This window comes from Lepidochelys kempii, chromosome 5 (assembly GCF_965140265.1).
Source record: "Lepidochelys kempii isolate rLepKem1 chromosome 5, rLepKem1.hap2, whole genome shotgun sequence".
Lineage (NCBI taxonomy): Eukaryota > Metazoa > Chordata > Testudines > Cheloniidae > Lepidochelys > Lepidochelys kempii.
Genome location: NC_133260.1, coordinates 25,051,524 through 25,079,334, shown reverse-complemented (window position 1 = coordinate 25,079,334; position 27,811 = coordinate 25,051,524). Strand labels below are relative to the sequence as shown.

Genomic DNA, 27,811 nt, shown 5'->3' with positions numbered 1-27,811 from the left:
TCGCATGCCCTGATTCTCATGGGTGACTTTAATTTTCCTGATATCTGCTGGGAGAGCAATACAGCGGTGCATAGACAATCCAGGAAGTTTTTGGAAAGCGTAGGGGACAATTTCCTGGCGCAAGTGCTAGAGGAGCCAACTAGGGGGGGCGCTTTTCTTGACCTGCTGCTCACAAACCGGGTAGAATTAGTGGGGGAAGCAAAAGTGGATGGGAATCTGGGAGGCAGTGACCATGAGTTGGTTGAGTTCAGGATCCTGACGCAGGGAAGAAAGGTAAGCAGCAGGATACGGACCCTGGACTTCAGGAAAGCAGACTTCAACTCCCTCAGGGAACGGATGGCCAGGATCCCCTGGGGGACTAACTTGAAGGGGAAAGGAGTCCATGAGAGCTGGCTGTATTTCAAGGAATCCCTGTTGAGGTTACAGGGACAAACCATCCCAATGAGTCGAAAGAATAGTAAATATGGCAGGCGACCAGCTTGGCTTAACGGTGAAATCCTAGCGGATCTTAAACATAAAAAAGAAGCTTACAAGAAGTGGAAGGTTGGACATATGACCAGGGAAGAGTATAAAAATATTGCTCGGGCATGTAGGAATGATATCAGGAGGGCCAAATCGCACCTGGAGCTGCAGCTAGCCAGAGATGTCAAGAGTAACAAGAAGGGTTTCTTCAGGTATGTTGGCAACAAGAAGAAAGCCAAGGAATGTGTGGGCCCCTTACTGAATGAGGGAGGCAACCTAGTGACAGAGGATGTGGAAAAAGCTAATGTACTCAATGCTTTTTTTGCCTCTGTCTTCACGAACAAAGTCAGCTCCCAGACTGCTGCGCTGGGCATCACAAAATGGAGAAGAGATGGCCAGCCCTCTGTGGAGATAGAGGTGGTTAGGGACTATTTAGAAAAGCTGGACGTGCACAAGTCCATGGGGCCGGACGAGTTGCATCCGAGAGTGCTGAAGGAATTGGCGGCTGTGATTGCAGAGCCATTGGCCATTATCTTTGAAAACGCGTGGCGAACCGGGGAAGTCCCGGATGACTGGAAAAAGGCTAATGTAGTGCCAATCTTTAAAAAAGGGAAGAAGGAGGATCCTGGGAACTACAGGCCAGTCAGCCTCACCTCAGTCCCTGGAAAAATCATGGAGCAGGTCCTCAAAGAATCAATCCTGAAGCACTTGCATGAGAGGAAAGTGATCAGGAACAGCCAGCATGGATTCACCAAGGGAAGGTCATGCCTGACTAATCTAATCGCCTTTTATGATGAGATTACTGGTTCTGTGGATGAAGGGAAAGCAGTGGATGTATTGTTTCTTGACTTTAGCAAAGCTTTTGACACGGTCTCCCACAGTATTCTTGTCAGCAAGTTAAGGAAGTATGGGCTGGATGAATGCACTATAAGGTGGGTAGAAAGCTGGCTAGATTGTCGGGCTCAACGGGTAGTGATCAATGGCTCCATGTCTAGTTGGCAGCCGGTATCAAGTGGAGTACCCCAAGGGTCGGTCCTGGGGCCGGTTTTGTTCAATATCTTCATAAATGATCTGGAGGATGGTGTGGATTGCACTCTCAGCAAATTTGCGGATGATACTAAACTGGGAGGAGTGGTAGATACGCTGGAGGGGAGGGATAGGATACAGAAGGACCTAGACAAATTGGAGGATTGGGCCAAAAGAAATCTGATGAGGTTCAATAAGAATAAGTGCAGGGTCCTGCACTTACGGAAGAACCCAATGCACAGCTACAGACTAGGGACCGAATGGCTAGGCAGCAGTTCTGCGGAAAAGGACCTAGGGGTGACAGTGGACGAGAAGCTGGATATGAGTCAACAGTGTGCCCTTGTTGCCAAGAAGGCCAATGGCATTTTGGGATGTATAAGTAGGGGCATAGCGAGCAGATCGAGGGACGTGATCATTCCCCTCTATTCGACATTGGTGAGGCCTCATCTGGAGTACTGTGTCCAGTTTTGGGCCCCACACTTCAAGAAGGATGTGGATAAATTGGAGAGAGTCCTGCGAAGGGCAACAAAAATGATTAGGGGACTGGAACACATGAGTTATGAGGAGAGGCTGAGGGAGCTGGGATTGTTTAGCCTGCAGAAGAGAAGAATGAGGGGGGATTTGATAGCTGCTTTCAACTACCTGAAAGGGGGTTCCAAAGAGGATGGCTCTCGACTTCTTCTCAGTGGTAGCAGATGACAGAACGAGGAGTAATGGTCTCAAGTTGCAGTGGGGGAGGTTTAGATTGGATATTAGGAAAAACTTTTTCACTAAGAGGGTGGTGAAACACTGGAATGCGTTACCTAGGGAGGTGGTTGAATCTCCTTCCTTAGAGGTTTTTAAGGTCAGGCTTGACAAAGCCCTGGCTGGGATGATTTAACTGGGAATTGGTCCTGCTTCGAGCAGGGGGTTGGACTAGATGACCTTCTGGGGTCCCTTCCAACCCTGATATTCTATGATTCTATGATTCTAAGGATGTGGAAAAATTGGAAAGAGTCCAGCGGAGGGCAACAAAAATGATTAGGGGACTGGAACACATGACTTATGAGGAGAGGCTGAGGGAACTGGGATTGTTTAGTCTGCGGAAGAGAAGAATGAGGGGGGATTTGATAGCTGCTTTCAACTACCTGAAAGGGGGTTCCAAAGAGGATGGATCTAGACTATTCTCAGTGGTAGCTGATGACAGGACAAGGAGTAATGGTCTCAAGTTGCAGTGGGGGAGGTTTAGGTTGGATATTAGGAAAAACTTTTTCACTAGGAGCGTGGTGAAACACTGGAATGCGTTACCTAGGGAGGTGGTAGAATCTCCTTCCTTAGAAGTTTTTAAGGTCAGGCTTGACAAAGCCCTGGCTGGGATGATTTAGTTGGGGGTTGGTCCTGCTTTGAGCAGGTGGTTGGACTAGATGACCTCCTGAGGTCCCTTCCAACCCTGATATTCTATGATTCTATGAAAACCAGAGGCTTTGTATCATCTGATTACACTAGACAAATACTGCCACATGCCAGCTATGTTAAGAGGTTACTATTGTTAAAGATAAAACTACAGGAAGGGTTAATCTGCTTAAAAGTCTTGCTGGGACTAATTGGGTTGCGGATAAGAAAACACTACTGATGGTATACGGAGCCTTAATCTGACCAATTATTGGTTATGGCTGCCAAGCTTTTTGGCCAGCTTCAAAATCAGAACTTAAAAAAATTAAATTTAATACAAGCCCAGGCACTACGAATTGCGTGCGGTGCATTTATTTCAACACCTCTGTGTATGCTACAGATAGCTTCTGGTGAAACGCCAGTTGCACTATGAATGAACCTAACTTTCTGGTCCAAAGTTAATGGGAACTGCAATGATGAAAGTACCAAACAAATATAAGAGGATTGCTGGGAATTTGAGGCGAACTGTAGAACACAATGTTAGAACTTCACATGCCATTCAAGTTACAGGGGGGTGCAGGAGTCGAACGATGAGGAAAAGATTAACAAATTCAAAACTTTTAGTCATGGAAAAATTAGTTATGGATGGAAATGGAAATTTACACATGTGGGTTCAGATTTATTTTATAAACTTAAGTGTAAAAATGAAGTGTACCAGCAGACAGATAAAAAGTAGTGTTGGTTTTGTCAAATATATACAGATGGATCCAAAAAAATTGAAAACAGGAAGAGTAGATATGGTATATTGTATACCAAAATTGACAAACAGTACATATAAAAGAATATCTGATTATGTAAATGTAGTTGTCGTGACAGCCAAACTAGTAGCAATAATGCTAGCATTAAACTGGATCTGAGAAATATGCCCAGCAGCTGTGGTCATTTTTTCAAATTTCATCTCAGGCCTTATGGTGATTAAAAAGGGGTGTCTTCTTATGGAGATGTGATTTAATCAATAACAATATATTTCTAATAACAGAATTAGTACAGATAAGGATATACGTAGCTCTCAGAGCATATTGGGATAACAGGGAACTAAATGTCAGACAAAGTAGCTAACAAAGCTGTCAGAAATGGAAGGCTTGACATTAGGGTTGCCAACATTGGATTTCTGTTTCCTTAGCACCCCCACCCCACCCCTCCTCCCAATATTATTAATAATAATAATATCATCATTACTATGAATAATAATAAGCAGTATTCACCTACATCACCAGGGGTATTTCTTGCTGCTTTTTTGCACCATTCAGCAATTCTCGATCTTGTTGTACAGAGATGGGGAAAAAAGGGACACCTCTTGTAAAAAGGGACTGTCAGCAACCCTAATTGACATAGAAACACTCTTGAGTAAACAGGAATTCAAAAGCCTAGCACAGAAAAATGTAACAGAGAAATGGCAAAAAATTTGCATTAATGAAAGAGAGGAAGAAGATTTTTTTGAACTGTGCACTAGAGTTGAGGATAGTGACATACTTCAGGGCCTGGATAGGAAAAATTAAGTAATTTTATTTAAAGTATTAACTCACATTTGTGGCTTCAACAAAAATCTTTTTCAAATCTATAGATACAAAGATAGACTACGTGCGCTCTGTAAGGTGAAAGAAACAACTGGTCACCTTTTATGGGCATGTAAGGGCTTTGATAAAGAAAGGGGAAAGCTTTCTGTGGAATTCAAACGTCTTAAGGTAACAGACATTACATTGTTATTTAGTACAGACATTGGGGAAATGAAGCATTATTAAAAAGTGTTGTTACACTACCTGAAAGACACAGGGCAGAGCAAGAGAATATAAATGTCTAGGTTTTGAGGAATTATAGTTGTTGGCAGCGATAGACTATTCAGATAAATCTGCTTCACCATAAAAAGGGGGCGGGGGAAGAAAGGGGTTGCTGGGGAAGGAGTCTGTAGTCATGGGGAGTAGAGTAAGCTCCAGCGGTAAACCCAGAAGCAGGCAAGAGAAGATGGAGAGGCTGGATACGAAGGAACCCAGGGAAACAGATATAGGGACAGGGACAAAGCATACTTGGATTGCTGGTTATAGGGTCCCTGGGCTGGAACCTGGTGTAGCAGGTGTGCCTGGGTTCCCCTGCCAGCCACTGGTATATTGACACAGCCTGAGTTGGAGTTGAACACCATTTGGAGATGGCATTTAGGCAGAGGTCCTGTTGTACTAGTAACCTTGGGGTGGACTAAATGGTGACCTGGTTAGAGGATCAAGTTACCACAAGAGAAATTATTGCAGAGCATGTAGTCCAGCAGAAAGGGGCACAGGTGCAGCGTGAGCTACTTTCCCAGACCTAGACACAAGGAGGCGCACTAGTGGTGAGTGGCAACCCTGTTACGGGGTAATGAGGGCAGGATAACCCCAGGTTTATAGCATATCATGGATATTTGTATATATTGCTCAACCTGGCTTCAAAAACTGTGGAGAGACTATTCCTCAGTATGATCAGGGAAAAGGTTCTTAGTTGTATCAACCTTAAATTTACTGTAATAAAGGTAAGTAAAAAAATTTCAAATGGAAGTGTGTTTTCAAGTGGATTTCAGGTGTAGCTCTGATTTGTAGCCATAGGAGCTGACTCCATGGGTGCTCAGGGGCTCAAACACCTACTGAGAAAAAATGGGGGGTGCTCAGCACCCAGAGGGCTGGTCCAGTCCCCTAACGATTTTTGTTGCCCTCCGCTGGACTCTTTCCAATTTTTCCACATCCTTCTTGTAGTGTGGGGCCCAAAACTGGACACAGTACTCCAGATGAGGCCTCACCAACGTCAAAAAGAGGGGAACGATCACGTCCCTCGATCTGCTGGCAATGCCCCTACATATACATCCCAAAATGCCATTGGCCTTCTTGGCAACAAGGGCACACTGTTGACTCATATCCAACTTCTCGTCCACTGTAACCCCTAGGTCCTTTTCTGCAGAACTGCTGCTGAGCCATTCAGTCCCTAGTCTGTAGCGGTGCATGGGATTCTTCCGTCCTAAGTGCAGGACTCTGCACTTGTCCTTGTTGAACCTCATCTGATTTCTTTTGGCCCAATCCTCCAATTTGCCTAGGGCCCTCTGTATCCTATCCCTACCCTCCAGCGTATCTACCTCTCCTCCCAGTTTAGTGTCATCTGCAAACTTCCTGAGGGTGCAATCCACACCATCCTCCAGATCATTTATGAAGATATTGAACAAAACCGGCCCGAGGACAGACCCTTGGGGCACTCCACTTGATACCAGCTGCCAACTAGACATGGAGCCATTGATCACTACCCGTTGAGCCCGACAATCTAGCCAACTTTCTATCCACCTTATAGTCCATCCAGCCCATACTTCTTTAACTTGCTGGCGAGAATACTGTGGGAGACCGTGCCAAAAGCTTTGCTAAAGTCAAGGAACAACACGTCCACTGCTTTCCCCTCATCCACAGAACCAGTTATCTCGTCATAAAAGATACAAAGGGATCTCACAAAACTGGGTGACTAGGCAACAAAATGGCAGATGAAATGCAGTGCTGATAAGTTCAAAGTAATGAACATTGGAAAACATAACCCAAACTATGCATACAAAATGATGGGGTCTAAATTAGCTGTTAACCCTCAAGAAAAAGATTTTGGAGTCATTGTGGATAGTTTTCTGAAAACATCTGCTCTATATGCAGAGGCAGTCAAACAAGCTAACAGAATGTTAGGAACAATTAGGAAAGGGATAAATAAATATCATAATGCCAGTATATAAATCCATGGTACGCCCACACTTGAAAACTGTGTTGTCACCCCATCTCAAAAAAGATATATTTGAATTTGAAAAGGTTTGTCTGGCAGCTTGAGAGGGGCTTGGGGGAAGGGAGACCAGCGAGCAGGGAGAGGCGTGGGGGTGGGAAGAGGCAGAGTGAGGTCAGGGCCTTGTGGGGGGGCAGAGCGAGGGGGGAGCCTATGGTCAGGGGGCAGAGCAAGCGCGTGAAGAGTCAGAGCGAAGGTGGAGCCTTGAGGGAAGGAGTGGAGTGAGGGTGGGGCATCCTTGGGGAAAAGTAAAAGTCTGTGCCTATGTGGTTAGGGATGCAACCCCAGGCTCTGGGTGTCCCTAGGCCTCTGAATGCCAGATGCTGGGACTGGATGACAGGGAATGGATCACTCCATGATTGCCATGTTCTGTTCATTCCCTCTGAAATATCTGCATTGGCCACGGTCGGAAGACAGGATTCTGGGCTAAGTGGACCATTGGTCAGACCCAATATGGCCACTCTTATGTTCTTAGCATAATGTGATTCTTGGATAGAAAGTGCTATATTAATTAATTAATTAATTATGACGTCTTCTAACTAGGTTTAGGTATCACAGAATCTTGTTACTATTTTGGGGTATTATATAAATGTTACAGTTATTTTTTATAGTTTGTTATTTTTAATGTGTTTATTAAACCTATTGCCTTTTCCCAGGAAGTTAATGTTCTGCATTATGTTAGAGCAAGTTTTCAGCTGATTCCAGATTTGTACACCAAAATTTGTGCCTGCAACTGATTGCAGCCAAAGAATTGGGCATACATCCATTCTGCATGCACAAAACTTGTGTTTGTGTGTAAACTTAGTGCCCAGCTGATAAGTTTTTGTGCACAAATACTGTTTATGTGACTAAAACCAGCAGCCACTCAATTTTGCAGGCTCATTTGGTTGTGTGCCTGAAACTGGGCATGTAAATTCACAGGTGGCAGCTAAAAATTTATCTGAAAATGTAGACGAAAATTTGCTTTGGGGCAGTACATAGTATGTGTTGCTAGTAAACACATGCTAAAGTCATTATGGATATACTGATTTTTAATTTAAATAGGCATTTAAATTACGTATCTGTAATTTGTAACGTGTTTCTTGATATGGAAAGTAATTACATAGTAGAAATGGAATAATCTGATAAACAACAAGTATATTTCTGGTGCAAACAAGCCAAATCATCTCCTTTTTGTGAGGTACGGATGGGAGTCATGAGAGCCCAATTTCCTACCAGATCTACTCAGCAGAAGTGGGAAGGTGAGGCTGAAGAGACTTTGCAGATCTCCCGTTGGATGATAGTTGGCCAGCAGGTGGCAACATCTCATGTCATGTCATGAACCAATTATATCAGGAGGAACAGGAGGTTTAGTTGAGGTTCCTCTTCCTCTTTTCCTCATGAAAGTTACAATTTAAGCAAGTAGATTTAGCACTACCAGTGATTCCCAATCTGTGTGCCCTGTAACCTGTGTTCTGAGGATATGTAGTGGTATGAATGCACTTCACAAATAGGAACTATTCCTTCAGAGCTACAGGGCTGGTTGTCCTCCTACTTACAAAAGTGTAATTTTGCTGACTTTAGTAAAGTTACTCCTGATATACACTGGTGTAAACAAGAGGAGAATCAGCCCCTATCTTCATTTGCATCTGCCATGAAGCCGTATTATGTTTTCCATTGTTTCTTTTGTCTTTGTGATGGGTTTGGGCCCTTTGGGATGTCACCTGATGTGCTGGGGTTTAACTGAGCCTCCCCTGCTCAATCAGCCTATTCTGCCAGCCTGGGTTCCCTTTACCTGGCCTTGCTGGGTTAGACCTACAAGCCTCTTCCAGCCAAGCACATAGGCAGGGTCACACCCAGCTGCACAAAAAGACAGAGATCTGCTCTGGAAAGCTTCAACCTTAGGGGCTCTCCCAACACTCTGGTGCCCACTCCCTTTAAGGGGTACAAACCCAATGGTTTTATGAAATTTTCCCCCTCCCTCAATGTGGAGGGAGATATGCAAAACTTCTTGCCCACGCCCCAGTTAGAAATTACATAAACTGGGTTATATTATAAACAAACAATAAGTGTATTAACTACAAAAGGTGAACTTCAAGTGAGTATGAGAGATAACAGACAGAACAAAGTGGATTACTGACCAAATAAAGCAAAATATGCAAGCTAAGCTCAATATGCTTGAGAAACAGGTTACAAAATGTAAATTCTCACCCTAAGTGTTATTTTAGGCAGGTTACGAAGTTTCTGTGATTCAGAATTCCAGTTATATTCCTTTTCAGACTGGACCCCCTGTCTCAGTCTGGACTCCCGCCTTGCCTTCTCTTCAGGTGGCTTTAGCAGTCTTTCTTCTTAGGCAGACAGGCCATAGAGAGGAGGAGTTCCATTTGCCTTCCTCCCCACCCTTATATAGGATTTACATAAGGCGGGAATCCTTTGTTTCCCAAACTTGACCCCCACTTCTGTTTCAGTGGAAAGTTACAAAAAGTCCCAGGTAATGTTCAGTATCAGGTGCCAAGACCACCTGACTCTGTAGTATCACAGTGTCCATGACAGTGGCAGTATGGAGGGTCTGCAGGAAGGCCAATCCTTTTCACAATCCATTGTCCTCGCTGATGGGTTACCAGCCCCGTCTGGCTTTTCCATTGTTGTACCTGAAGTGTTAGCAGTGGGCATCACCCAAAGTAGCATAGTTGAAATACAGATACATAGTCGATATTCCTAACTTCAGATACAGAAAAGATACAGGCATACAATTTGGATAATCACATTCAGTAAATTATAACCTTTCCAATGGTATCTTACAAGACCCGTTTTGCATAAAGTACATCTCAGCTATGTCATTCATATCATAAGCATATTTACATAAAGAATATGGAGTGAAACGTCACAGTCTTGCTTTGTCATTTAGATTTACTGCAAAATTGAATGCAACAGAAAGAGTGAGTTACATGCACTGACATGGCAGCATCTTTTAATGGATGGCAACTGAGGGACAACTGAATTCCAACCCCAAACCCATCTGCTCAATAAACATGACTTAGGCCCCTCAGAATCATGAGATTGGCTCAAAAGTGATGGGAGTTTAAAAAATAATAATGATGGGTTCTTTTTATTTGCCTTCCGGTTTTTGAGCCTTTAGGGTTCAGTTGGGTCATGTTCTCAAGCTGTTCTCTGCAATCACACCTTAATTACTTTTCAAGTGAAAGCTGAGATTCACATGTAATTGCATGAATCTGAGAGCTGGATCTTTAACAAGGCACCAAATATCATAGACTCATCATCAAATCACAAGAACAGGCCATGCTGTGAATTCTAATTGTTGCACTGCTAATGACTGGCTGAATGACCTTAAGTAGGATACTTAGCCTTTCTGTGATTCATCTTCCCTATGTGGAAAACTAGGAACTATAACTCTTATTGAATTACAGGGGTGCGGTGAGGATTAATTAGCTCAAGTTTGCAAAGTGCTTTGAACACATAATGATATATACACGCATGCTAAAGACTATTATTAAATGTTGCACATTGTCATATTTTTCAGCTATCCTCTAATCCTACTTTTCCCGCTGGAGGAGGAGTAGGCAAACAACATGAAGCAAAACTTGGCATCATCAGTTAGATTTATTTTGCTGCTTTTTCTGAACATAGAGTGTTTGAATGGTAAGTAGAAAACTATACAGCACATTATTTTCCTGAAAGCAGTTTGTTTAGAAAATTCTGAAGATAAATCTGGCTATCCTGATCCTCGTTGGAACCTATACAACTTCAAATGATCAATTCTCTTAAGAACTCCTGTAAAGAGATTTTGAAAATGGCTTGATTTACTCTTGTGAAAGTTTTAGGGTCAGTAAGTGATAACTTTAGGGTATGTTTACACAGCAAAGAAAACCGTGTGGTTGGCCCATGCCAGCTGCTTCGGCTCATGAAACTCGGGCCGCGGGGCTGTTTCACATTGCTGTGTAGACTTCCAGGCTCAGGGTGAAGCCTGAGCTCTGGGACCCTCCCACCTTGCAGAGTCCTAGAGTCCAGGGTGTGAGAGTAGACATACCCTTAGAGGCAGTATTGACAGACACCTGTCCCTTCCCCTATAGGCGCCGACTTCTGCTCACGCCAGTGGGTGCTCAACCCCCCTCTGTCCCCGGCCCCGCCCAGACTCCACCCCTGTCCCGCCCCCATTCCAACCCCTTCCCCAAAGTCCCTGCCCCAACTCCGTCCCCTCCCTGACCCTATTCCGACTCCTTCCCCAAATCCCCGTCCTGGCCCCGCCCCTTCCCTGCCTCCTCCTCTGAGCATGCCACATTCCCGCTTCTCCCCCTCCCTCCCAGAGCTTACTAGGCCGCCAAACAGGTGTTTGGCGGCAGCAAGCGCTGGAAGGTAGGCAGAGGAGAAGGGATGCAGCGCGCTCAGGGGAGGAGGCGGAGTGGAGGTAAGAGAGGGCGGGGGACAGGGAGGGGAGCTTGGCTGCTTGTGGGTGCAGAGCTCCCACAACTTTTTCCCTGTTTGTGCTCCAGCCCCAGAGCACCCACGGAGTCCACACTTATGCCTTCCCCTTCATTCTTCTTAGGACTTGTCACCATGAAAATGTGAATAGCAACATTAATGAAAAAGTGGCATGGAAATTTACTGAAGTGATAAATAAGCTTAGAAGGAGAAGGCACATGTATGCACATTTGAATACACTTTTTTCTTAGAGATTATTGACCAATGTGTTCTTTATTTTAACATGACATGTTTTTAGATACTATTGGATTCTATGTAGAAGTAATTCACACATTCAGTTTTGCCTTTACACAGTGTACTGTATCCAGTCTGTGGAATCTGTCCATCATCTCCTTATACCTCACCATCAGTACTACCTAAATGTGTAATATATGATATTTGTAAAGCTTATTAACTAGGTTGATTTATGTACTTCTGCAGAGCAATCAGCTCCTGGAAAGCCTGAAGTTTTGAAGTGTCTTTCTCCAGAAATGGAAACCTTTACTTGCTGGTGGAAGCCTGGCTCAGATGGAGGACTTCCTACCAACTACACTCTGCTCTACAATAAGGAAGGGTGAGAAGCTGTGGATAATTATTCTGTAGATTATTACTTTGCTTCATATATATTTACAGGCCCCAAACTCTCACTTGTCTTTAAATTGCAGATAATTATCAGATGACAAAGGTGTTGTGACAGAATAGGGGAATATGTCCCTGTCGATTTGTGGATTTTGTTTAGAATGTAATCTTTAGTATGGCTTTGAGTGTTCCTTTTGGTAGCTGGAACTTGACAGTTAGTGGGGAACCTGTATTTGGAAAGCTGTGACAAAGCCATCAACATTGAATAATTACCCTGGAGAAACAATGAGGTTGCTTCAGCAGGGTCATTGACTTTGAATGAACTCTCTGCACAGAAGTCTGTCTGTGGGGAGAGGGCTGACATTCCCCTAGTCTAAGCACATGGCTGTGAGAGCTGTAGTTGGTCCCCCTGACCAAAGAGAAACAGAATCTGTTTTTTAAAAGGGTGTTTCTCTAAGCAAAAGGAGTAATTTAATTGCCAGGCACAGAGGACACAACCAGTGGGAGTGCTTTCTCTAAAGGACTTGGACCAAACCCAGGGACTCACAAAAGGGGATGAAATGAGGAGTTTGTTTTCCATAGATCTGTGTGTGCATGTTTAAGAATTCCTTTGCTTTACGGCCACATTGTCCAGTGCTAAATTTGTAATGAAAGAGGTGCTGAAGCTCAAGCAACTAGGTGCGAGGGCGCAAGGAATTTTTTTACTTTTGTAACTGATATGGCAAGCCCAGAGGTGCCGGGGCTATAAACTGCCAAACCTAGGAGTGCCGGGGCTCATCCCTGGCAAGTCCTGGCACAAATTAAGCATTGACATTGTCCCTGAGAGGGTGAACTTGAAACCAGAGCTCTCACAGCCAGGTGGTCTCTGAGGGGAACATGTCTAAACAACTGTGGAGCTCAGGAGAGCTCACGCACTGGGTCCAGGTTCTAGGTAGCTGGACTGCAGGGTCCTACTGTCCAAGAAGGGTGTCAGACATGGGGTCTGCAGCAGGGAGTGCACCTGAGACATAGAGTTAGGAACAGTGTCCAGTCACTACTGAGAGAATTTAGCACCACATGGGATTCAGTGGGTTGGATCCCATCATGTAGACAGTGTTATCCATTTCAAGAGCAGGACTGGTCCAGATTGTAACAGGTGTTATTTAAAAACTGTGTAAAAGTGAGGTTTATTTTAAGCATGAATGAGACATCTGTGCTTGTGAAAATAAAAGCACGGGATATGCAAATGCATGTTCCCTATGTGCAAGGGGAGTTGTAGTCATTCCCAAATCACCTCTGATGCTGCTGGTAACTTTGCTGAAAGCAGAATCTTTTCTGATTAATAAAGACAGAATCTGGAGTTAGTTACATAAAGAGAATGTGTTCTAAATTCACATTTCCTTTCTGTCATTTACATTTTGCTTCAGTGGTTCAGGATATTCATGCTGTCTGTCAGGTCTCCATTTAAGGGTTCTTTGTTTGGACATACTTGTGTGACGATTCTAAACTACTTGTACGAGTGGGGGAATGAGACTGACCAGTAATAATAGTAATGGGCAAACGACTGCGTCACAGAAACCACCGTCTCAGTTGTCACTGAATGGCAGACGTATTGGTAGTCTTTGCAGAGAGACTACAGAGGCAGTGTGACAGAGTGTTGAGAGTGATTGCTTTCACTGCTATTCCCCATGTTGTACCTGATCTGCACGTACAAAGTGGGCTTCATTCTCTGGGGCTCTCAATCCTGCACCACTTTCACAAGCACTAAAAGTCACTCTTAGAATATGGATTGAAGCGTCATGCTCTTTTTTGCTTTTACACACATCTCTAAGACACTTTTTATTATATACTGACTAAGGGCCCCACAGTGATCTGTGTTTATGTAGGACCATGGGGAACACAAGACCCCTCCCCATCTACTGCTTGAGGGCACATCTCAATCCTTCCCTGTTGTGAGCAGCAGGAACAGGTTCCCAACTGGATAGGGGTGGGGAGGTTACAGGGCCATAAGCCTGCTCCTCCCCTTCATTGGTCCATGGAGTAAGGCAGGACACCAGGGGAACCAATATGCCCCATACCTACGATGATGCAGAGTGCACAGCTATGGGAAAGATTTGCCTCCTGGGTTATCATCTCAACCAGTGTTCCTCCAGGCATTGGTGCAGCTCTCCATGGCCTCCTGCACCAGGCTGTATGTCAGTCACACAATCTAGCACTAAATGAGTGCAAAATAATGCTATTGCCAAAAGCATCTATAAGAAATAAGAGAGTTAGGTATAATGAACTGATACATTTTTATTTTAATGAGATTATAACATTAAAAATTAGACAAGGCATCTTCTTATCTGCAGGCAGGACTGACCTGATTAAAGTAATACAAAATTCTCCTCTATCATAATGCTAAGTCCTGAGACTCTCAGGTGGAAATATGTCAAGAAAATATTTGACAGCATGCTGTCTTCAAACCAAGTGACTGTCTATGATTTGCCTCTAACTTCTTGTTCTTAAACATTTTAGAACTGTTTTGGTGTTCTCTGTAATATTCTGTTTTATGGCTCCATGTCAGGCAAACCATCTCCTCCTCCATTTTAATAGCATACATTTAGTTATGACCTATGTAATTACTAGTTCTAAAAGAACAGAGGACAAGTTCTAGCCCTGCATAGTTCTTGTAAGCTCCAGTTCAGCAAAGCAGTTAAATTAATGGTACTTAAGCACGTACTTAAGTGCTGTGCTGTGACAGGAGTACATACATGCTTAGAGTTAAGCGTCTGTTAAAGTGCTTTGCTGAACCCTGGCCACTATTAGTAAATCAGACGCTTTACTTAATTTCCTGATGACTGATCATTTTTCATTTTTTAATTTCAGAAAAGAACAAATTTATGAATGTCCAGATTACAGAACTGCAGGTCCCAATTCCTGTTACTTTGACAAAAAGCACACCAATCTCTGGACATCTTATAACATTTCTGTAAAGGCAACTAATAAGATGGGAAGTAACATCTCTAACCCTCACTATGTGGACGTGACTTCCGTAGGTAAGAGGGAGAAAAAACAGAAAATAAACTGGAGATAGGCTTGATCTGGAATCACAGAATCAGAGAAATCATAGAAAGGTAGGGCTGGAAGGGATCTTGAGAGGTCATCTAATCCATCTTTCTGTGCTGAGGCAAGGCCAAGTATACACAGACCACCCCAACAGATGTTTGTCTAGCCTGTTCTTAAAAATCTCCAAAAATGGGAATTCCACAACCTCCTTGGTAATCTGTTCAAGTTCTCAACTATCCTTAGAAAGTTTTTTTCCTAATATCCATCCTAAATTTCCCTGGCGGCAAACTAAGTCAATTACTTCTTGTCCTACCCTCGGTGGACACAGAGAACCAGCTTCTTTATAACAATATTGTACATATTCTTCAGTTTTTGCTATCATGTCCCACTTAAACCTTCTTGTCACTAGACTAAACGTGTCCATTTCTTTCAACTTTTCCTCATAGGACATGTTTTCTAAAGCTCTTATCAATTTTGTTGCTCTTCTCTGGACTCTCTCCAGTTTGTTCATATCTTTCTTAAAGTGTGGTGCCCAAAATTGGACACAGTACTCCAGTTGAGGCCCCACCAGCGCTGAGTAGAATGGCACAATTTTCTCCCATGACTTACATACAACACTTCTGTTAATACACACCAGAATACTATTTGTCTTTTTTGCAACTGCATCACATTGTTGGCTCATATTCAGTGTGCAATCCACTATAATTCCCAGATCCTTTTTTGAAGTACAGCTGCTTAGCGAGTTATTCCCCATTTTGTGCATTTGATTTTTCCTTCTTAAATGTAGTACTTAACAATTAAAGTTCAGAACTAAGCCATCTTGTTTCTGAAACTTTATCCTGAAACTGCTGATTGTGAAACGTGTCTTAATTTGATGGTGAGGGAGCCTTGTAAGGATGGCATTAATCAGCAGATCGTTTGCATTCTTTTTAAATATGTATGTGTCTGAAAACCTTATGATGTGTTTATTATTTATAAATAAATAAAATAAACCTTATTCATTTTTGACTGATAAATTGGTACCAGGTTTAGTTAAAATTAGCTTACATTTTCCCACTGGTTTGCTGACAGTTTATGCAACTCCATAACAATTCAGATTCTAAATATATCAGGTTATTTTATCTCAGTGTCTTCCTGATCAAATTTTGCTCAATTTACAAATGTAAAGATATTTTTCTAGCTGCTAGCCCCGAAAACTCAGTATTTTAAAAGCTAAGTCAGGTTCTTCCTGACTTGTGTTTCATAACTAGTACTAGGTCTCTGTGGAGTAAATGTTTCTGTTAGTTACTGTATTAAAGGTATGCTACGCAAGAGTGCTGACAAGGGGGCTGAAGTTTATTTTTAGTCCCAGTCACATGTCCTGGCTCAAAGTTACAAAGATCAATGTCTCTTTCACAACACAGGAATTATTGCTCACTGCTGCCACAAGGTTAACCCTAGGCACCTTCTTCTGAAACATACTATCAAGGGACAGATCTTACTTGTATTCTAGGGACAGAGGTTCCTGGTGGTTCCTTAAGCCCCACCAAAAGTGTTACTAGTACAGTATTTTGAATTAGACCCATATTAGAGAATTGCGAGCCCTGCTCTTCAGTTTATTTTACAAAATGAGGGCCAGAGTTACACTCACACCTTAAATATTACATTCAAAGCCCTAGGGGCTCCGACCCACACTCTTAACATCTTCCTGCTTTCAGTGTGTTACCAGATGTACATATTATATAGATATAAAGATACTCAGTCTATTATCAGGTCAGACAGTTCATTCTATGAAAGCATTCATCCTTTTATGTAAGTATGTGTTTCTGTAGCCTGACAAATTCAGCAGAAAGTCTAAGAGGAACATGAGCAATACTGTGGCAAGTCAACAGCCAGTTCAAACATACTCAAAAAGAGAGAAAAGAAACCAGAGAGCTACTGGACTATTCTAAACCTCTGTTGTCATTTTGATTGACTTTTCTTATTTAATGTAAATGGATAGTTCCTGAAGCAAATAAGTTAAAATACTAGACCTTAATAGGAGGCTTCTTTGGTGACAGAAACTAAAAGTTTCAGTGTTTGATCTTTCATTTGTACAGTTCAGCCAGATCCTCCTGTAAACTTGTCTCTACAAGTAATACAATCAGCTGGGATATTGTATCTTTGGGCAAAGTGGTCTCCTCCTCCATTGGTTGATGTCAGATCTGGTTGGCTTATACTTCATTATGAATTACGACTAAAGTCTGAAGAAAGGGAAGAGTGGGAGGTAAGGAAATGGCAAACTTTTGTAGTGAATGTTCCCTTTTCCCTAGTTCATATATCTGAACTTTATATCTTGATATTATAAACACTGGGGTGTCTGACAAGGGTAAGAGTAACCAAGTAAGGCTATCCAAATATTACCATTAAAAAGAGGAGAGTATTTCTGTGATTTGGAGGGAGAGAAAGTGAGAATTCCAGATATTTACATTCTTGTCCTAAGAACTACATAGAAAAGAGAGAAACTGACTACAAGACTAGGAGTACAGTAGATTTTACTTGCAGTGGCTATCCTGAACTTGTCTTATCTCAGAGATGCTAGAGAAAATATCGCACTTCATGTGTTCCTTATATCATGGAGTCAGATTTGGTGAAAAGCTGGCTCAGTGGGCAGCAGGGCTATATTTCTCTTGCTCTCACATCTGAAGTGGAGTTGCTAATATTGGAATGAGTGAAAACTAAACTGGCCCTCAGAAATCTAAAATAAGCCATATGTTCTAGACTCCTGGAGAAATCTTGGTCTCATTGAAGGGAGATTTGTCATTGACTTCAATGGGTCAGGATTTCACCCTTACTTCTTTGTAGTGTCCATTCTTTAAAGTCTGTGGGTGAAATCCTACTCCCACTGAAGTCAGTGGCAAAACTCATATTGACTTTAATGGAGCCAGGATTTCACTTTATGATTTATATAGAAAAATGCCCCAGTTCCTTATGGTTTCTATATTTTTGATTCCTCTCCAGACTATTTTTGTTGGACAGCAAGCATATTATAAGGCGTTTAAATTACATCCTGGATTGAAATACATTGTACAGGTTCACTGCATGCTAGACCATGGAGAATGGAGTGAATGGAGCTCAGAAAGTTACATTCAGATTCCCAATGGTGAGCGGCCAACAATCCTTCTGTTAATTTCCTTTTAAAATCTCAGTGACTCCAGTGTTTGTGAAATGTTCCCATGTAGCAGCCCTGAATACTGATGTCCTCTATACTCAGGAAATGTACAGTAGAAGAGAGAGCAGCAGTGCAACCCTGATAATATCCAAGTATGACATGGTAGTTCAGTCTTCCTGGTCCATTAGTCCTTGGCCTCATTGTTGAGACTGACAACTATAGGTGCTATTTAATAACATTGTGATGGCAGGCTTTGGACATTTGTTAACTGGGAACTGGATTGAAATCATCAGCTCATTTCAGACAGGGCACGAAACTGCACTCACCATAATATGGTAACAATTTTTTACCAACCTGGTGTGGATTTTAGTTGGTGGCCTAAATATGATAGACCTCAGATCTGGTTACCAAACTCCTTAGCCATGCTGTCACCATTACTCACCACTGCTGTTTTATTAATTATATTTTTCATGTCTTGATGTGGAGAGTGTTGGTAATGATTAAAATTTTCACATGTGACTAAGGAACCTAAGTCCTATTTTCAGAACTGACTTTTAGGCACTTTGGAGCATTGAAAATTAAAGGTCCCAATCTCAAGAACTGAAAAAAAAAAGATTATCAATAGCTTGAGACCATTATTCACCTCACATGCACAATCACAAAAGTCTGACTTAGTGCAGTGTTTCAATCAGCATCATGCTATTGATGTGTTAACCTTTGTCCTGCTGTAAGTTTGTTTGAGTCTCTAATAACATCAGTGAGATACCAAACAGGTCACAATAAATCTTCTTTGGCTGTGATTAGAGAAGTAGCTTAGGTCTCTAAGAACCGTGTATGAGGTCACTAAGCAAGGAACACATAAGTGCTTCCTTTTTCTTATCCCTTAAAGGCAACTCAGCCTGGTCTGGTGCTGCAGGAGAGAAGGGACAACACTGATGAGAACACACACATGGGGAAACACTTGGAAGGAAAATGCAGCTTCATCAGCTAGACTTCTTTTGCCGATTTGTTTTTTGTTTTTCTTAACACAGAGTTTTGGGATGATGAGTAGAGAACTGAAGTGCTCTTTTTTAAAGTGGTTTGTGTAGAATAATCTGAAGATAGACAGGCCTATCTAGAGTATATATACCTTAGGAAATTATATGGCCCCCGTTACCACAGTATCTGAGCCTCTCACAAACTTTAATGTATTTATCCTCACAACATCCCTGCGAGGGAGGGCAGGGCTGTTATCCCCATTTTTACATACAGGGAACTGAGGCACAGAGTGGCTAAGTGACTTGCCCAAAGTCACACACCAAGTTCCTGCTCCACACAGACTTCAACCTGGATTTCCCAAGGCCTAATCTAGTGTACTAACCACTGGACGTTCCTTCTCTACTGATGTAGAAGTGAAAACATGTTTTTTCTTGTACAATAAATATACCTAAATCTGACTGTCCTATACCTGTCAATAATTCATAAACTCAGGATTGATGTTATTCTGTGTACTGTATGTCAGTTAAGTTTATTAACTAGATAATTTATGCATTTCTACAGGGCAGCCCCCTGGAAAGCCTGAGCTACTGAGGTGTCGTTCTCCAGAAAAGGAAACTTTTACTTGCTGGTGGAATCCCGGCTCAGACGGAGGACTTCCTACCAACTACACTCTGTTCTACAGCAAAGAGGGGTAAGACGCTGTGGATAGTTATTCTGTGGCTATTATTTTATCTTATGTACGTTTACAGAATCTGAGTTCTCATTTGTTCTTAAATTGTAGTTAATTATCAGGGGAATAAAAAGTAATATAAGGTTTTTGTACAAATGAATTGTATTAGGAAGCAGCAGTAGCAGCTTCATAACTGAGATTGCAGCAGGGTTTCTGTTTAAAGCCACTTTTTCAAACTGCACTGAAATATTCTATGCAGTGTTGTTGTAGCCTTGTTGGTCCCAGAATATTAGAGAGACAAGGTGACCGATGTGGTATCTTTTAGTGGACCAACTTCTGTTGGTGAGAGAGACAAGAAGAGCTCTGTGTAAACTCAAAAGCTTGTCTCTCTCACCAACAGAAGTTGGTCCACTAAAAGATTTTACTTCACCCACCTTGTCTGTCTGGGACATTCTGACAGTCTTCGCCAGATTGCCTTGAAAACTGCTATGCCACTCTAAAGCCCAGGCCACAGTTTGTGGTACAGATTTGGGGCCCTTTGGCCAACGGGCTCCTGAGACACAAGGCCACCCAAAATTACCTGTTTTTAAAATTAACATCTTCGTATCAAGTCTTTTGCATAGAGATCCATAGACAATGGTAGGGTAGAACTACACAAAATGTGATCATGGTAAGGCCATTCCAGGGATAAAAGCATCTAGCACCAGAATCAATCTCCAAAAATTTCTTAATAAAAAGTTATTCAATGTTTTTGTTTAGTTCTGAGGAGCGAGCTACTTTTGGCTTGTCCCAGCATTGCTCATGCTTGAGCTATGAGCTAACTTAATGTTGAAGTGTGTAGTTGTCTGGTGAGAGCAGGCTCATTCAGGAAGTGTGCAGACACCAGTTCAAAGGGTGAGAGACAAAGCGTGGAGCCCACATGCTCATCTTCCTGTCATATCTTCCAGCTTCTTAGGGGGAGCTGGGAAACGAGCACACTTCCTGCAGTCAAGGACCTCCTCCCCTACCCCTAATTAGGGTATGTTTACACTAGAGCTGGAAGGTGTAAATTCCAACTCAAGGAGACATACTCATGCTAGCTCTGATCGAGCTAGCGCACTAAAAATAGAAGTGTAGCCATGGTGGCAGAAATGGTAGGAGGAGCTAGTTGCCCCAAGTATGATCCCATCAATACTTTAAGTACATACGTGGGGCAGCTAGCTCCTCCTGCTGCTTGCGCTGCTAGGACTACACTTCTATTTTTAGAACACTAGCTAGCCGCAGGTACATCTCCTGGAGCTGGAATTTACACCTTCCAGATCTAGGGTGGACATACCCTTAGTTTGGGAATAGTAATAAATGGATTACTGCGGACATAGAGAGAGGCACAAACTAGATTTTTGAGGGGCAGAGTGTGAAAGACACAGGATAGGTTTGGGGTTTGGGGGAGAGATGCACAAAACAGATGTTGAAGGTATATCAGAGATACGAAATGAATTTGGGGGGGAGTAAATGTTTGAATTATTTAGTATTTAGTAGTCTAGTTAAAAGATTTTTCCAAGGCCACCTAGTAGCTGACACTTGGCAGAGGCAGGTGGCATGCAGTGGGACACACTTTGCTGTTGTTCTGAAAGAGAACCAGCTAACCCAGTGCAGCATTTACCCAACTGAACCTTCCCATACACAGTTGATAGACCACACCTTTTGGGGACCGTGGTGTACAGATCATCTCAGTATCTAGGGCCTACTGCACACGCTTGAATGCTGGGAATGAGTCCTGCCTTATTGCTCCCCTGAGCTGGATCAGCATTTTATGCCTTTTTCCCATCCCCCAGAGCATGAGTGCGTGATATCCAGTCTTAAGTAACTAGTAGTGATAGTAGTAAAATTCATGTGCTTTATTCTGTATATTTCCTGATCATTACGTTTCTTTAATTTCAGAGACAAATCAATCAATGAATGTCCAGATTACAGAACTGCAGGCCCCAATTCCTGTTACTTTGATAAAAAGCACACCTCACTTTGGGCAATCTATAATATCACCATAAAGGCAACCAATAAGATGGGCAGTAACATCTCTGAGCCTCAATATGTGGATGTGACTTACATAGGTAAGACATTAAGGCTTTTTTAAACAGTGGAACCAGAAGCAAACTAATCCAAAGTGCATGGGCTTTCAGATCCAGTGTTCAGGACCCAGGTAATTAATGTGTAAAAAATATATACCCATGCAATGTGGCATCAAAGGTAAAACTTCTGACAAATGTATATAACCTCCTACCAGTGTGCAAAAATAACACATTTTTAAAATTGCACTGATTTTAATCCATGTTATTTTAAGAGCTGGATGAAATTTTTCATTCTAAATCTTTTTTCATAGAATCATAGATGATTAGGGTTGGAAGAGACCTCAGGAGGTCATCTCGTCCAACCCCCTGCTTAAAGCAGGACCAACCCCAACTAAATCATCCCAGCCAGAGCTTTGTCAAGCCAGGCCTTAAAAACCTCTAAGGATGGAGATTCCTTTTTTCCATTTTTCACCAAAAAATGCAGATTTGGGTTGACTGAAACAATTTGCAAATTCAGGTCAATTTCTGCAAATTGTTTTGGTTAGAAAAAATATTTTAAAACTTGGATATATCAAAATGGTTTGTTTCAACATTTCCAAAACAAAATGTTTTGACTTTTAGTTTCAGACAGATGTTTCATTTCTGAATTTCCCTCAATTTTATTTTGAAAAAAATTAAATATCTTTTAAAAACCTCAAAATTGAAATAAATCATTTAGTTTGGGTTGGCTAAAACATTTTGGTCAACCCAAAACAAAACTTTTTTCAACATTTCATTTCACCAAAAAATTCAAAACATTTTCATTTTGGGTTGACCTATAACAACTTTTTTTTTCAATTTTTCATTTGGCAGTTGAACAGAAAATTGGTTATTCAGATAGCTCTAGTTGAGTGGTTACATTCCATGCAAGTCTTTGACCATTTTTTAAGTTTCTGTTACCTGCTATATTTCCTGAATGCCCCAGAAGTAGAAAACAGGACAGAAATGGCATTTGATATTATTCGCGTATCAACAAACGTACATATTTCACACATACATGTACCAAATACAGTATGTTCCGCTAAAAGAAAAGGAGGACTTGTGGCACCTTAGAGACTAACCAATTTATTTGAGCATAAGCTTTCGTGAGCTACAGCTCACTTCATCGGATGCATACTGTGGAAAGTGTAGAAGATCTTTTTATACACATAAAGCATGAAAAAATACCTCCTCCCACCCCACTCTCCTGCTGGTAATAGCTTATCTAAAGCTTATCACTTTAGATAAGCTATTACCAGCAGGAGAGTGGGGTGGGAGGAGGTATTGTTTCATGGTCTCTGTGTATAAAAAGATCTTCTACACTTTCCACAGTATGCATCCGATGAAGTGAGCTGTAGCTCACGAAAGCTTATGCTCAAATAAATTGGTTAGTCTCTAAGGTGCCACAAGTACTCCTTTTCTTTTTGCGAATACAGACTAACACGGCTGTTACTCTGAAACCTGTCAGTATGTTCCGCTGTTTCAAACATTTGGTACAATTATAAGGCAGTACACCCCTTCCTTAGAGTTTGGTTTATCCCAAAGTTTTAATTTCCAGAGACGGTCTAAAAGTGTTAGTTACTTAGAAATGAGCACCCATGTAGGAGCACATAGGGATATTTTGGTTTTTTATTTCTATTCAGTTGAGCCCTGGGAAACACCAAAAACCATTTCAATTCTGCCACTACAGAAGCTGAGGTCAAGTTGATACTCCCACTAACAGTCCCTAGATTTGAATGTCTGGGGTCATGGTGTTATCAATAGAGAGTGTCCTCTACTCTGGAATTTGCTTTCCCATCAGGTCCAATAGAGCTTGAGTCAGTTGCTCTTTGGGTCATCGTGTGAGGCCCATTCTCTTCTCAGGCTTTTGCCTAAGAGAAGTAACTGGGCAAGTATTCGGTTTATTTCATGGGAAAGAGTGTTTAAGAGTACATCTATCTTAGAAAAATTTAGTACCAGTTTGCCAGAAGTGGTGTAGCTGCCTAGGTGCTAGAAACCGTGTAAGTACTACTACTGTAGACATGGCTATGGTATTTTTACCACCATGTCATGAATACTTACTCAGCGCAGGTTTTTGTGGCATATTGGTAAAAATGCCTGAATCTGTCTACACTAGCCATTTGAAACGATGCAGCTGCAATGCTGCTGATTGGTGCTGGAATTTGGATTCAATTATTGCTAGTGTAGAGAATGCCTTAATGTTTATACTGGCCAGCGACTCAGGTATTATTTTTAAATACTGCATATGCACATGGAGACTGTGCTCTTGGGTTTTCTGAATTTTATGTGAGAGAGGTCGCTATGTAAAATATTACCTACTTAATCACTTAAATCTGCTACTTTTACGCATACAGAGATATATCTGCTGACTTCCATGACAATAGATTTTTACTATATTTTACTCCCACTAGCTATGTTGTCTCTTCAAGGTTATGAGGGAGAGAGGTAACAGTAACACAGCAAACAATAGTGCAGCAAAAAATAATTTTCAGTTTTAATTGTTATCAGTCCATAATATTACAAATCTCAAAATGAACTCAATGCATAAACTATTCTGATTGCTTCGAATTCGTGCATTCATGCTACCGTGCATTTCCAAAAGGTTATTAATCCCCTTTATCACAATACCAGAAAGAGTTATAACAAACCTGACAGTTGCAGGTAGCAGATGAATATAAAACACTCCCAATTTAGAATTCTCTACTCACTTTTCTTACATCAATTGATGGCATTTTACATCCACTCTGCAGAAGTGTAAATTACTTCCCAAGGTGCAAGGCAAAGGTGATTAAAACCCTTCATCTCTGATCTCTCCCTTGTACAGTTCAGCCAGACCCTCCTGTGAACCTGTCTCTAGAAGTAAAAAAACAAGTAGATGGAAAACCATATCTGTTGTTGAAATGGTATCCACCTCCACTGGCTGATGTCAAATCTGGGTGGCTTACTCTTGAATATAAGTTGCGACTAAAACCTGAAGAAGGGGAAGAATGGGAGGTAAGATTTTCCTAGCTGGTCTTCTCTTGTCAATTATATTATATCCATGAATGTAACACACCAGACACCATCAAAAATTCAGCATTACCAAAAGTTGCCTTATAGTGCTATATGAGAGATTGCAGTATTTTCCTACACCTAGAGAAGAAAATAAAGTGGTATCTCAGATACCTCTGTGTGGTAACCAGTGGCAAAAATATTTGACTGTACATTAACTGTATTATTATCATACTCTTTAAATTGTCAGTCCTAGTTTAACCGTGTTCTAGATATGGGTTTGATTGTTGTTGTTCACCATGATAATCTATTCTAAACCACAGACATAAAATTTCTAACAGAAAGCTCAGTACCAATCTCTGGTAAAATTATCCGAAACTATTTCCATCCATGCAAATGATCATTAGATTCTATTGGCAGGCTATATAATGACAGTGTATGCACAAGCCTTTACCTCTTCCTGTCCTTAAATCTGGGGACATTTTGTTTGGGTTCCAAGCTCACAACTCTTTCTTCTGCCTTCGCTACTCACTTGAGCTCTGCTCAGAGTTCATCTTTGGTCCGCCATCAGATATTGCTCCTCCAAAATGCTGCCTCTCTCTGTTGGCTTGTGTTGCTCTTTTCAATATTCTCTAAACCCTTTCAAGTTTCACATTTTCAAAATGCAAAACTCAGAATGAATTTTTTTTAACTGAGTTCCCCGCATCACTAGAGGACATCCTCTTCCCCACCACCTTCATCATCTACTGGATCCTTCCTTGTTTTTCATATTCATAAACCAAAATAAATAAAACCTGGGAGAAGGGGAGATCCAGTCCTGATGTGTTTTCACAATAGTTTCACTTAAACATTGCACTAGAGCTAAAATTCTTTCATAGATATTTTTTTTTATTTTAGATATTTAGGTCAGAAGGGACCATTATGATCATCTAGTCTGACCTCCTGCACAACGCAGGCCACAGAATTTCACCCACCACTCCTACAAAAAAAAAAATCTCACACCTATATCTGTGCTATTGAAGTCCTCAAATCGTAGTTTAAAGACTTCAAGGAGCAGAGAATCCTCCAGCAAGTGACCCGTGCCCCATGCTACAGAGGAAGGCGAAAAACCTCCAGGACCTCTTCCAATCTGCCCTGGAGGAAAATTCCTTCCCGATCCCAAATATGGCGATCAGCTAAACCCTGGGCATATGGGCAAGATTCATCAGCCAGATACTACAGAAAATTCTTTCCTGGGTAACTCGGATCTCACCCCATCTAATAGCCCATCACAGGCCATTGAGCCTATTTACCATGAATATTTAATTACCAAAACCATTTTATCCCATCATACCATCTCCTCCATCTTTCTCACAGCATTATACTAGAAAACTGATAAATGGCTATTTAATAGATGGTCCATTATTCTATACCCATATTGCAATTCTTATGTTGCTATCTAGTTTCAGTATTGTTCATTTTACACTCCCATTACTTTGTCAACTTTCTAAATAGCCTAAAATTTTTATAGCAAAATGCCTCAGGGATGCAACCCCATGCTCTGGATGTCCCGAAGTCTCTGACTACCAGATACTGGGATGGGATGACAGGGGATGAATTGTTCAATAATTGCCTTGTTATGGTCATTCCCTCTGAAGTATGTGGCATTGGCCGCTGTCAGAAGACAGGATATTGGCTAGATGGACCATTGGTCTGACCCAGTATCGCCGTTCTTATGGTCTCAGTTTTTATGGGTTTTGTGTTCTTTATTCTTCAGACAATTTTTGTTGGACAACAAACACAATACAAGTTGTTTAGTTTAAATCCAGGAAAGAAATACATTGCACAGGTACACTGCAAACCGGACCATGGAGAATGGAGTGAATGGAGCTCAGAAAGTTATATTCAAATCCCCAGTGGTGAGTTGTTTGATCCTCCTTTTATTAATTATTTTTAAATGGAAGTGAATTTAGTACATTAGTTAGCTGCCCCACTAGCAGCCCTGAAGACTGAAGTCCTGTATTACCCACAGGATAAATAAAACATTGCTAAGGTAGCAGAAGTGGCAGATTCCCTACACCATGCTCTCAATTTGCCTCAGCCTTGATTACTTCCGAGTAAGAAGGTGGTTCATTCTCCTTACCCATTTAAGCATTGGCCACTCCGCTGAATCTGCCAGCCAGGGTGCTGTTTAGTGCCTTTTATTATGGTGGTTTTGATATGTGGATACTTGTCCATTGTGAACAGCACGAAGATTACTGTATAAGACACCAAACAGCCATTAACATCAGATGGTAATAGTTCTTAGTCACTGCCTACAGAGGTTGTATTTGAACTGGCCTAAAGGTATAAAGCTTCGTGTACCATTAGAAATTCTCAAAGCCATCCAGTAGTTGCCCCCTCCCTATCATTTCATTAATTATATTATACAGGACTTGACAATGAAATGACTAAACTATTCACAAAAACAGATCTATGCATGGCATAGATGCTGCCCTTGCTTCTCTGTCCTGTGTTGGTGTATCTTGCTGTGGCAAAATTTACCCTCCTTGTGTACTTTTTACTCTTATAGGATTTTTCTCCTAGGCATTTTATTTCCTGTGCTGTGCCATCAGGTGAAAAGCACCTAAATATCAAGCACCAATATGATGCAGTAGATCAGTATGTAGTAGAGATGGTCTCAAGCCACAAAACTGAGTTTGGGGGGTAGGCCCATTTTAAAGATAGGTGCCATTTGCAACATTTTTATCACCCACTTTTTAGCTGCTAGACTGTATGCAATTTAAGCATTCCTGCTTGTATTTTCCAGACATAGAATTGAAGGATGTGATTGTCTGGATCTTCGTGGCTGTATTATCATCCGTCATTTGCTTAATCATTATCTGGACGATGGCTTTGAAAGGCTTTAGGTAAGTCACTGCCTTAGTGTTTGTATTAAATCTAAAGGATTTAGTTAATTACCTTTAAAAATAAGCTTTTAACATTTGTTTTAATTTTCCATTGTTTTTATGGTCTGTTAGAAGCTTATCAATAAATAATTAGATTCTGAACTAATGTAAATTTAACTTCACTGGAGCTATGCCTATTTACATTGACTGAGAATCTAGCCTTGAGCTTCCTGTTTAGTTTTTCCTAGTTCATTTGGCAAACATTGTATTATGTAGTATTTCTACTTCTGTGTGCGCCTTCTATTTTGGCTTTTTGTTTCTTCCTCACATGGCTTTTTGTTTATTTCTCACCCCAGCA

The 27,811-nt window shown here is 41.5% G+C and overlaps 1 protein-coding gene across 20 annotated transcripts in view; it reads left to right on the top strand.

The window, feature by feature from the left end:
• The window catches only part of PRLR (prolactin receptor), a 325,280-nt gene that overhangs the window by 286,344 nt on the left and 11,125 nt on the right, over positions 1 to 27,811 (top strand). For 18 of the 20 annotated variants that reach the window (XM_073343732.1, XM_073343723.1, XM_073343728.1 and 15 more), the window contains 10 exons: positions 10,208 to 10,326; positions 11,587 to 11,719; positions 14,572 to 14,741; positions 16,830 to 16,996; positions 17,731 to 17,872; positions 19,421 to 19,550; positions 21,450 to 21,619; positions 24,420 to 24,589; positions 26,343 to 26,484; positions 27,375 to 27,474. In XM_073343732.1, coding sequence (XP_073199833.1) covers positions 10,257 to 10,326; positions 11,587 to 11,719; positions 14,572 to 14,741; positions 16,830 to 16,996; positions 17,731 to 17,872; positions 19,421 to 19,550; positions 21,450 to 21,619; positions 24,420 to 24,589; positions 26,343 to 26,484; positions 27,375 to 27,474 — 1,394 coding nt within the window. In that variant the 5' untranslated portion in view covers positions 10,208 to 10,256. Of the gene's footprint in view, positions 1 to 7,867; positions 7,929 to 10,207; positions 10,327 to 11,586; positions 11,720 to 14,571; positions 14,742 to 16,829; positions 16,997 to 17,730; positions 17,873 to 19,420; positions 19,551 to 21,449; positions 21,620 to 24,419; positions 24,590 to 26,342; positions 26,485 to 27,374; positions 27,475 to 27,811 lie in introns of those variants that run through there. The other 2 variants (XM_073343738.1, XM_073343742.1) reach the window with 2 other exon arrangements.